This window comes from Triticum aestivum, chromosome 2B (assembly GCF_018294505.1).
Source record: "Triticum aestivum cultivar Chinese Spring chromosome 2B, IWGSC CS RefSeq v2.1, whole genome shotgun sequence".
Taxonomy (NCBI): domain Eukaryota; kingdom Viridiplantae; phylum Streptophyta; class Magnoliopsida; order Poales; family Poaceae; genus Triticum; species Triticum aestivum.
The window spans coordinates 48,043,014-48,054,114 of NC_057798.1; the positions used below are offsets into that span (position 1 = coordinate 48,043,014).

The window sequence follows — 11,101 nt, forward strand, 5'->3', positions numbered from 1 at the left end:
GAAAATTGTTTAAAAATGATCACTTTTTAAAAAATGTTTGCACTTTTTATAAAACATTCATAAATTCAGAAAATGCTCTTGATTTTAGAAAATGTTTGAAAATTTTAAAAGTGTTTACGCATTTGAAAAATGTTCACGATTCATATATGTGCATGAGTTTAAAAAATGTTCATGATTTCACGAAATTGCATGTGATAGTGTATCTTGGTGTGCAGCAAAATGTAGTCACGGTCAGTGGAGATTACAATTATTTTTTTCCCGTTGCAACGCACGGGCCCTTTTGCTAGTTAATAGGTAAAGAGTAAAGATAAAGATAAAGAGTAAAGATATATATATATATATATATAGCGTGGGTGGCCCTACCACGTCTCCCCTGTGGAATTACAGGGCATTAAAACCATTATTATATTTATTATGTACTATTACTATAAATAACTTCCAAATAAATCGCAGATACGTGTAGAGTTCCGGCTGATTTTCCTCCCACCCACGGAATTTGAAGGCCGGCGTCTCGACGACACGATCCGTGGTACAAAAAGAAAACTGGTCGCGGAGGAGAGCGCCTCAGCTGAGCCGCTGTTGAGTAGAGCCTCCTCACTTACGCAAGCGCTGACGACGCGAGGTAGACGCCGGCCACGAGCTAGTCTGAGGGTAACTTTGTGCGTGGGAGACCCTGTTTTCTTGTATGATAACGACTTATCTCTTCCATCAGTTTCAAGCAAATTCAGTCGATGACATTCAAGAAAGAAGGATCTACAGAGTGTCTACAGACATGTTTAATACTCCGTTCAATTGTACAGAGCAAATATGAACACAACAGTCATTTATATGTGCACAGAGCAAATAATGATCACGCCATTCAGTTGTTTCGTTTATCGGTGGGGATTGATTGCTACACAAGCTTGCGATTGAACACGAAAAATGCTTTTGAACTTGCAATGGTTTTTAACCTTCCCGGCAAGCAATAGGCATCAAAATGCTTTCTTGAGGACTTGATGTACAAACTGCCTGCTTTATTTCAGAGCTACAAAATGCACACAACATACTAGCTCAAGCATGTCAACCAAAAACACTCATACTATGCTCAGCTGGGAAGAAATGGTTACTCTAGATTACACTACTGTTACATGAGCGCGGTTTGTTGGGCATCAAACCTGACAGTTCGCTGCCTGCTACAAACCTGTACTCCGGTTAAGGAAAACCCCTTTCCCAGGCCGCAGCTCTTCTCGATCTCAGCCCCAATAAACTTCTACTGCATTCGAGGGCCAGAAAGGAAATCACCTGGTCCCCTTCCAGTCAAATGTCATTGCGGACAGCACTGTATCAGCCGATATCCTATGAACCCGCAAAGTTAGGTTGCCTATCACCGCCAGAAGAATCATCCTCTTGGCTCTCATCAACCATGGGGTTGCTGCTGGAATTAGACAAGGGGGGAGCAGCATCCTCTGAGGATGAATCCATGTTCGTTATCTTCCTCCTCTTCTTGGAACCCGAGGATTTCATTACATGACTGGAGCGCTTCCGACCCTTCCGTTTGCCCCTTGGCAGACCTTGTTGCGACTCGGAACTACCCTCTTCTCCCGGATATCTTTCAGCCTGGTTTCTTGTCTTCTCGGTTTCCATTGCATCAGCCGACGAAGGGTCGCTTTCCACCTTACGTCGTTTATTCGGATTCACCTGAAACAAAAACAAGTCGAACCCTCATCCATCAGACCAAGCACAACATTTGAAATAGATTCAGTAGAATGCATCTTCAACCGTCAGACAATATATAATCCTTTTGGTATGGCACATGGCTACTGCAGTAAAATACTTTTCATGCATGGTCTGGTTTGGAAAATAATATTATATTTTACGTTTCTTCCAGCAGACAGCTAAAGTAGTACTCCCTCCAAAGATTACGTTCTGTTCTATTTTTTCTGTTTGCAGCAAGCTTGTACATAGTATTCCCCTTTTCCCTACTGAACTAATTTATAGGGCAACATAAAATTGAACTTCCAAAAATCAGACAACTTAGTTAAATGAATTTATATGATGATTTCATCCCTAGAAGCTAAACACTTGGTCACATGAGTTTACATGATGATTCTGTCCCTAGAAGCTAAACACTTGTTTAAAACCTAGTTTTAGCAGTTGTAATCCTTATTGTAACAAACATTGATACAGGCACCGTCTAAATGGGGAAAAAAAAATCTCCCTCGTCAACTTTAAAGACCAGGGAGTGATTTAAAGTTAGTAGAGGACCCCAAAAATGCGACGTACAGCACTGCATTCATGTCAAATTCTTGTGTTTTCTCCTAATCCTGCACTCCTGGAATTCTCTGTGTCATGTGGGAACAGGCCCAGCGCATCACACTCGTCATCAAACCACAGCAGTCACACCAGGGGAACAGGACCAGGTGTGCAGACTGTAGTGTCAGAGAAAGGGATCTCTCGCTCCTATATTATCTTGTTAGTTTGCTAGCCCTTTAAACTGAGTAGACATCTCTTCCTCCTAATTATCTTGTTAATTTGTTAGCCTCTTGAGGTGCTATTTCCCTATGTAAGCTGGTTATAAAAGACCTAGCACTTCATGAGAAAGAAAAAAGCAAGAAGTTATCTCCTATCTCATCTAGCTCTCTTCTCTCATCCCTACTCTGCTTCATCGCCTACTCTGGCTATCAGAATCTTACCACCGCGGTGGAACGGCTGGATGTTCTCCAGCCGGCTTCCGTCCACTGCTTGTGGCAGTCCTTAACCTCAGTTTGCAACATTTTGATAGTAACATTGAAATGAAGGATTTTTACGACATGAAACTTTTTTGAAATAATTATATCTCTGTTTGCTAAGTATGTAAATTTCTCCTTAGTAACAAGGCCAAAACCAGGGTTTTACAAGTTTTGAATTCTTTTTGGCCCGTTTGGATCATCCTGATCATGCCGCCATGGAGTACTAGTGTGCCATTTGGTTCATCTTGTAAAAAAATGACAGCAACAAATTTGGTTCATCTTGTGTGTGGCATTTGAAAATGTGAACTAGAAAGAAATATGCCAAGTGACTCAACAGTCTCAAAACCATAAGCGGGAACAGATACATGTGTCTAGATACGAAATCTAAAACAAGTAATTTGGGACGGAGTGAGTACTTGTTAAGGGTGATAAAATTAGGCTGTGTATTACTCATACAGGGAAATACAAATACAAATATGGATAACTTTTTTTTAGAATTAAATATGGATAACTTTGAAGAGAAAATCTCACCTTTGGAGCCTGGTAAACAAGGTGAGCCCACTCGCTCTTTGTCCTGAGACAATCATCAACAGCATGCAAAAAGCTGGAATATGAATAATCTTCTCCTTTGGGTTTAACTAAATCCCTCCAATGCTGAGAAGTAATATAAAAATCAGTGTGAACTTAAGAAAAATGAAGAAAAAAGATCAATTTTACAACCTTCAACTCTTGCCCAAGTCCACTTACAACCTTCACCTCTGAAATCGGTTCACTTTCGGATGGGGCCAAAGTTGTAAAGCGAATGGATTTCATAGTTTGGGGTTAAAAATAAATAGTTCAGGAATTAGGAGTTGAACATTGGCGAGAGTTGAAGGTTGTAATAAAGTGGACTCTTTTCCATAAATGAATACCATACATGAACTGCTCATGTAAATAACATACCTCACCGATAGCATCACACAGTTCGTCATATGTTATATTTCTGTTCCTACTGATGATCTCATCAATGAATCCTGTAGATAGATTGTATGTCAAGCTCATGGATGTCTACAGGGGGGAAAGCAAAATGGAGTAATGAACTGAACAACATACCAGGTAAACTGCGCGGAAGACCGTTATCCATCCGATCGTCCTTTTCTAACCCAGTGGTAGCTTCGTTTGAACACATACCATGATTTTGCTCTTCCAATTCTGCATTGTCAGCTAATCTGCATGAGTCCTTCACAGAAGGAGTACGTTCGGTGCTATAATCTTTATGCCTTCGTTCAACAAGAGACACCTTTCCTGACCTCTTGTTGTCACCATTATCTCTCAATGCGGCATCATCTTTGTTTCTCTTCTTTAACACCTGTGCAAATAGACAAACTCAATTTTTTTTACATAAATGAAATGAACATACATTTATGAAATTCAGTACAAGTGATTCTTACCGGTGTTTGATCCCTTCCTCCATGTGCTGAAGACCGCTTGGAAAAAACAGACGCTCCAGTTTGATGTAGCATCTGGCTACCTGTTTGTTGGCCACGTGTCACCCTTGGTACTCTTGGGGAGCTATTTAATTGTTGATGTAATAACAAGGCCAGCTACGAAAAATAAGTAACAGGAAGTGAGAAATCCTTTAACTTGTTTATCAACAGAAATATTTGATAATGGGAACTTCATTATAATTCACACCTGTTCATCACTCAATGAAGATGTCGCATCAGAGGCTCGCAACTCAGTTGATGCTGAATTAGTAGGGCCCTCTTGTGTGACATGAACAAAGCGGTGATGGGTCTTGTCTTTTTTCTGGGATAAATTGGAAGGCATTGCCTTGTTCCGAGAATGCAATGGTGGCACTTCTCCATGGAATGATCTTGCTGTGGTGCCAGCTGTCATAGGTGTCTTTTGTGACTGCTCCTTTGAGGCCGGTACTCTAAGTTTGGCTGAAGGCACATTTGATTTGCTTGTTTGAGATGATTTTGGTGCAGAAGAAAGGGAGCCTTTCAGTTGAACTTTCTCAGAGGACCTACTAAATTCTTTGGAACTCTCAGCAGAATGCTTTACAGAATCATGTTTGCTATCAGCGGGAGTAACCAACCTCGTCTGTTCCTTTTTCATTAAACGGCCAGTCTTCCCTCCTGATGATGGTTCCGCTGAAACTAAAGAGTGTGATATCTCAACATGGGAATGTGTAGGACCAGAAGAGGCTGTGCAAACTTTCTGAGTACCTAAAGCTGAGTTTTGCTCAGGTATTGTGTGCATCTGACTTTTTGTCACGGAATTTAGAAGATCAGAGCCTGAATCAGAGATAGACTTGGCTGAACTTCTTTGAGTGGTCAAAGAACCTGCACCAATCCCTTGACCTTGATTATCGCTCCTATGCTCATCATTAATGAACTGGGTAGCCTTTGTTCTCTCACGATCCTGAAAATTAACCCCTCTCTTAATACTCTTTGATTTTGACTGAATCGGCAAAGCTAGTACACTAGCAGGAACCTGCAGATTTGAAGAAGCTTGATTTGGTTGTTTCTGAAGACCCACGTGCACTTTCTTGGAACCAGCATGGATACGCGTACCTCCATCCATTTCTGCAACAGTGTAATGTTACAATCATAAGTAACACTACAGTGTTTCAAAGGTATTTTCATAGTCATCAAATCATAATTCTGCCAAGATAGCAGCTGGGAGCTTTAGTTACCTGCATTCACTATGCCGGATTGTAAGCCCACATTATGGCTTCCTTCAATGTGTTTCTTACATATGCTAACCTGCATAGTCACAGTGTTCTGTAGATGTCAAGGACTAAATACACTTCATAAAATAGACTGCAGATCATAGGAAACAACCTTCAGAAACTCAAAGAAGTCACTGAATTAAAAGGGTATATATATTTATTCCATTAGATAAAAAAAATTAAACTTATGGTGTTTGACATGAAACTATAAATCTGTAGCCGCTTGTGAAGTAATAAAGAACATAGGCTATAAGCGACAACTCTACAAGCTAAATATCTGCATATGGCGGTATATCAACTATAAAAATCTTATTAGGCATTCACTTAAAGACCGTACATTAAACAGTGTTGCCAAAGATGCTAGGCGAGCAGAAGCATGCTACATAGTGCCTAGATGGCCACTGTGCCATTATAAAGAGACATGGTTGGTAGACAATTTCAACAAGAACACACGAATAGATGACCACCAAGCTACCCTTTTGTCCTAGGATGCTACTTCACTCCTGATGATTAGCGGTGTCATTCCTGCCACTCCAATAATCAGCAACAAAACGACCACCACCATGGTAGCAAGCGGCAACAAGCGACGGCGACAGAGGTGCCTAAATCATTCCCAGCAGCACCGCATAATTGACGGCAAGTCAGAAGACTCCACAACGTCGCGTCGCTTGCCATTTTCTCCCACCCTATCCAGCTCTGAAGCACTGCCCAGACACTGTCTTTGACCACTTCCGACCGCAGAACATTTTTTTTTATAGCACAGGCAACAAACAAGCTAATATTACTGACACAATCAAGCACCGCACATTTTCATTCCAAAACATATTTAGCACAGAAATAAACAGTTGGCGCACTATCACATACTAACTCATTTAAGAAAAACAATACTTACAAAAATGCATCAACATAAAAATTGTAACAGAAACAGAAAAGGCAACACAAAGTCTCTTCATCTCTATTCTGCGCCAGGAAAATAATGAAGTTCACTCTTCCGGATATTTTGGATCTGCCAACCGAATTGCATAACGCTGCGTTGGGATGTTTGTATTGGAGGGCTCCGTATTGAATTGGTTGGAATACCAATTCAACAAGGAAACCGAAATCGGCATGAATACGAATTCATCTGTTTGGTTGGTCACTGAATTGACTATAGACATGAAACATCAAATTTATCCATATACATATGATCAATCTGACCATACATATGAAACATCAAATTCGTCCATACACATGAATCTGAATATACAACTATCTCTGGTTCAGTGAGATAACCAGAGATATTTTAGGACAAAGGCAAGGGAGTGCCATGGGGCGGCTGTACTAGTGATGTTCTGGTGGATGTACCACCGACGCATCCAGGGACGATGCCGGAAGCGGGAGGCACGACCCAGGCGGCAGCAAATGGGGAGGGTGCTGGCGACGCGCCGGGCAGGGAAGGGAGAAGGTTGTCGGCGCATCTAGGGAGGAGCAGCAACCGGGGATGGGGGAGGCAGTCGCGACCTGGTAGGAGGAGGACCGACGGGAGATGGGGAGGAAGGGCGACCTGGGAGGACGAGGAACAGACGAGGACGGGGGAGATGTAGGAGGAGGGGGCCAGAGAGGGAACATGCCTGGACGCAGGCGAGGTCAGGCGCCGCCGCCCGCTCTGCATTTTCACCTTATTTGTTCGAGCAGGGGAAACAGGAAAGGGGCGTGAGGGCTGAAGCGGTACATTTTGCGAGATTTCTCGATTCAGCGCAATTCGGAGCGGTAGACCTCTGTATTGCGGATGGGCACTTCCTGTGGGAGTGATTCAGCCTGAAATTTGGTTTCAATACAGATTGCCAATTCAGTGTCCAGCCAAACAGGTGAATTGAAAGTTTATCAATACAAAATCCAATTCAAGGGCCCCAATTGAGACATCCAAACACAGCATAATTTTCTTTAGGACACCCAACAGTAGTAGCTGGACACACTACGCCATTTGACTGGTCAAGCACAAAAAATACATTGCTTTAACAATCAATGTTTTATTTCCCTCATATATGATATCCTCTTCCTCACGCATCACCCCTGACTTGTGTTTGGTTCGTTTGACCACCTGTTGAGGCACAGCCTTGATGATGGCAGAGCAATCTCTCATGCTAGTGCCACCTCACGACAAGACGCCCTTTTTGGCAGAGCATCACCACCACCTCAATGCTGCTAGAGAAGACACGCACTAGAAGATTTAATAGTTCTTGGTTTTGGGTAAAATCAGTGTTGATCTAGGTCACCGCAATAGTAGTAGTGGGCTAATTTTGGGTTAATTATATTAAATCTCATTATGTGTTTTTTACGCCACCACAATTCAGCGGCCTCCCACCCGCTTGACAATTACTCCCTCCGTAAAGAAATATAAGAGCGTTTAGATCACTAAAGTAGTGATCTAAATGCTCTTATATTTGCTTACAGAGGGAGTAGCTGCCAACTTGATAACAATTCCCTTATGCCCTTCCATGAAGTTATATCAGACCAGTCAATCTCTGATTCCCATTACCCTCAAAGCAACTTCAGCCATCCCTTATCACCTACTTTTGGGCTCTGGGGCAAAAAATTCACTCCAACCCTCCCCTTACTCACCTCCATAAACCAGGGACCCCTCCTCAACCTATTTTCTCACTACATGTAAAAAGGCAGGGACCATCCCCTCCCCCGAAAAACACCAACAGACACTGTTTTCTTTGCTGACCGCCGAAGTTCGCCTGAGCACGTCGGCATTTGGCAGAGCTCACCAAAGCCCACCACAATTGACTGAAGCCCATCGGAGTTCACCGGAGCCCATCAGAGCTCGCCGGCCGCCAACTGCTAATTTTCCTTTTCCTCTTTTTTTAATGTGAAAAGAATAAAAGGAGGCCCCTAAATTAGAGAGCGAGAACCTCTAAAAAAGGTTTAGGGGACTGGTTGGAGTTACTCCCTTCAGGTCATGTCATCCAGCATTATTCTGAATAACAATTATTCCAAGTGTGAACATCATTCACAATAGAACCATACACTCTCACAAGGTTTGACTTGCTAATTGTTTTTCATGTGGCTTAGAACAAGAGAACATCCAATCTAGGATTCCAGTATATACGTCATCATCATTACACAAAAAGGTAAAATATAAATACTCTACTCCTCTTCAATTTTTTGGAAGCTCGGCATTAGCTGCCAGCTCTAATATGGCATGGCCTGCCAGAAGGTATTAATGGGATAGCCATCCATCACAGCAAGTTTTTCGTAACTGAATTCTATGTTCATATCCACGCATAGTGTCATGTCAAATGTCACATGCCACAGCCAAGATGCATTCGCAACTCTAATTATCACTCTGAAAAGAGTGCGATTGGTAGAATTCATAAGACATGGAGATTCAACTATTGAAATTAAGGTCATGTAAGAACCTAAAATGTAAATAGTTTATAATGATTTATTATTAACATATGTGGACCAACCGAAGTACTATGGGAAGCCAGGACATGGAGAACAATTCACTGCAAATATCGATGTTGTTTGGGATGAAGATACATTGCAGGTGGAGGAAATCAGGTGCTAGAGGCAGGGAAATCCACTGTACCGGCAAACAAGAAAACCATTTTAAGGTACACCAATCTAAAACTTAATTTGGTTAAGCTGATCAGGACAAGTTAAGTAATTACATTTAAAACGGGCTATTCTTGAGGTAGCAGCACAACTCGACTTGTATGACCACATAACAGATTAAACTCTCTGGATGTGTGCTCTTGAAGTAGCAAATGGCCTACTGATTAGTCAAAATGCATATTCCAGCAGAATATAAAGTAGAAAACAGCACTCCCACGCTTTTCCAAACCAGCAACACTAAATAAAGGCAATAGATTAAGTATTGTGTGGTTTAATTGCATACAATATACTAACCTCTGCCTTGACAAAACGTGAGTGTGCTTCTTGTTCTGCCACAGCTGATGTAGCTTTACCTCCAGAGGAGATCTCCAGTTTAATAGACTCCTTATGTTCGTCCTTTTTCAGCATCCTTGTAGTTCCCTCAGAACTCCTCTTCTCCCCACTCAGTTCCAAGGATTCCTTCATCTTCTTATTGGCTTCACCAACCACTTTAAAATCAGAATTGGCCATGGTAATGTCGGCAAGCTGATCGTTATGCCTGACATCAGGCATGTTAAGATCCCCTTTCGACTCAAACCCATTATCCCGTGTATCAGCCTCTGTGGCGATCTTGGATGCTCCTAAAATGAACAAACTAACAATCTATAATCGAAACGTAGGCAACATCATTGAAAAACTAACTGTTCTGTGTGCAGTAACTAAATAATAAGAATCGTTGCCAAACTATTCACCTTTTGTCTTGGCATCTGTCCGAGGAGGAACCTCTTTTGCGCCTTCAGCCTTCTTGCTTAGGGTTTGAGCATTCTTGTTTCCCTTATTCCCAATCGGGAGGGATAATCTGGCCGCCGGCGCTGGCACTGGCACGGGCGCCGTCTCCTCCCGCTTCTCCCTGGCCATGGCGAAAAGAGCGTCGGCGCCGTCCTTGTCCTCGGCCCTCTTGTCCTTGTCCTCGGCCCAGGAGGGGAACTCGCAGTAGCGGAAGCCGAACTTCTTGGGGACGTAGCCGGCGCAGCGCCAGAGGGCGGCGGAGAAGGCGGCGGAGGGCGGGGATCCGCGGAAGAGGGAGGCGTCGGCCCCGCCGCCGGGGAGGCCGTGGACGTGGACGCGGGCGGGGAGCGGGACCTCAGCCCACCTGCGGTAGAGCGGGGGCGGGCGGTGGGTGGGCAGCTCGGCGAGGAGCTCGGCGACCTCGGTCTCGTCGGCGGAGGAGGGGGCGCGCTTGTGCCGGCAGTTGTGGCAGGAGAAGGAGGTGTGCACGCCCCGGACGTAGCGCGCGCACCGCGTGTGCACCCAGACGCTGCAGTCGTCGCAGCTGACCATCTCCTCGCCGTCGTCGAAGGTGACGCCGCAGGAGCAGTCCACCGTCCAGGAGCCGTCCACCCAGTCGTCGGCGGGCGCGGGGGCAGGGGCGGGCGCGGCCGCGGCCGCGTGAGGGGCCGGCGGCTCCGGGCGGTGCAGGCGGCCGCCCTTCATCGGCGGCGACGGGGGGCAAAACCCTAGGTCCGATTCGCCGGATTTTTTTCTCTGCTCGTTTGGGTAGAAAGGGGAAGGGGAAGGAGGAGGCGTGGACGAGGGAATGCTCGGGCGGAACGGAATAGGGGGGAAAGTCCGATTTACCCCTCGAGAAGGGATCATCGTTTCGATGGTGAGCGGTGACATGTGTTTGGTTTGTGGAGTACTGTAGTGTTATGGGTATTCCACACCAACTGGTTCGGGATAGCCATTTTCTGTGTTTGGTTGAGAGTATGAGAAGTAGTTATAGATAGTCAATTTTATGTCTGGTTGGAAGGATAAGAGATGGATAAGTTGTTGAGATACTCTTTTTAGTAGAAATGGTGAGATTACCCACTATACGTGCCATTTGAACCATATTACAGATTTCAGAAGACTGTGCCAAGATTTTCCTATATGTTAACAATAGTTTTGAAAGTTGCACAAGTTCTCGTACACCAACAGTAATTTTGAAAAAATCATTAACTCATTGACGGATTTTAAAATTCACAAGTTCATACATAACCAGCCATATATTTGGCAGTGCACACAAACAACTCTCAAGTAGTATTGTCCTCAATTC

The 11,101-nt window shown here is 43.9% G+C and overlaps 1 protein-coding gene across 5 annotated transcripts; it reads right to left on the reverse strand.

Annotated features, from left to right (window-relative positions):
* Positions 1-908: 908 nt before the first annotated feature.
* On the reverse strand, positions 909-10,596 carry LOC123043380 (uncharacterized). 5 transcript variants are annotated; one of them, XM_044465801.1, is made up of 11 exons: positions 9,759-10,593; positions 9,322-9,647; positions 5,389-5,458; positions 5,187-5,278; positions 4,919-5,114; positions 4,383-4,849; positions 4,139-4,291; positions 3,801-4,056; positions 3,651-3,721; positions 3,240-3,362; positions 909-1,677 (listed from the first exon to the last, which is right to left on the reverse strand). In XM_044465801.1, exons 1-11 carry the CDS (start codon positions 10,498-10,500, stop codon positions 1,336-1,338), a joined length of 2,838 nt encoding a protein of 945 aa, XP_044321736.1. In that variant the 5' UTR covers positions 10,501-10,593; the 3' UTR covers positions 909-1,335. The 5 variants fall into 5 exon arrangements, 4 of the variants coding, with proteins under 4 accessions (XP_044321736.1, XP_044321734.1, XP_044321735.1 ...); XM_044465799.1 differs by having other exon boundaries at positions 4,919-5,278; XM_044465800.1 differs by having other exon boundaries at positions 4,383-5,114; positions 9,759-10,592.
* Between the last annotated feature and the right edge of the window lie 505 nt (positions 10,597-11,101).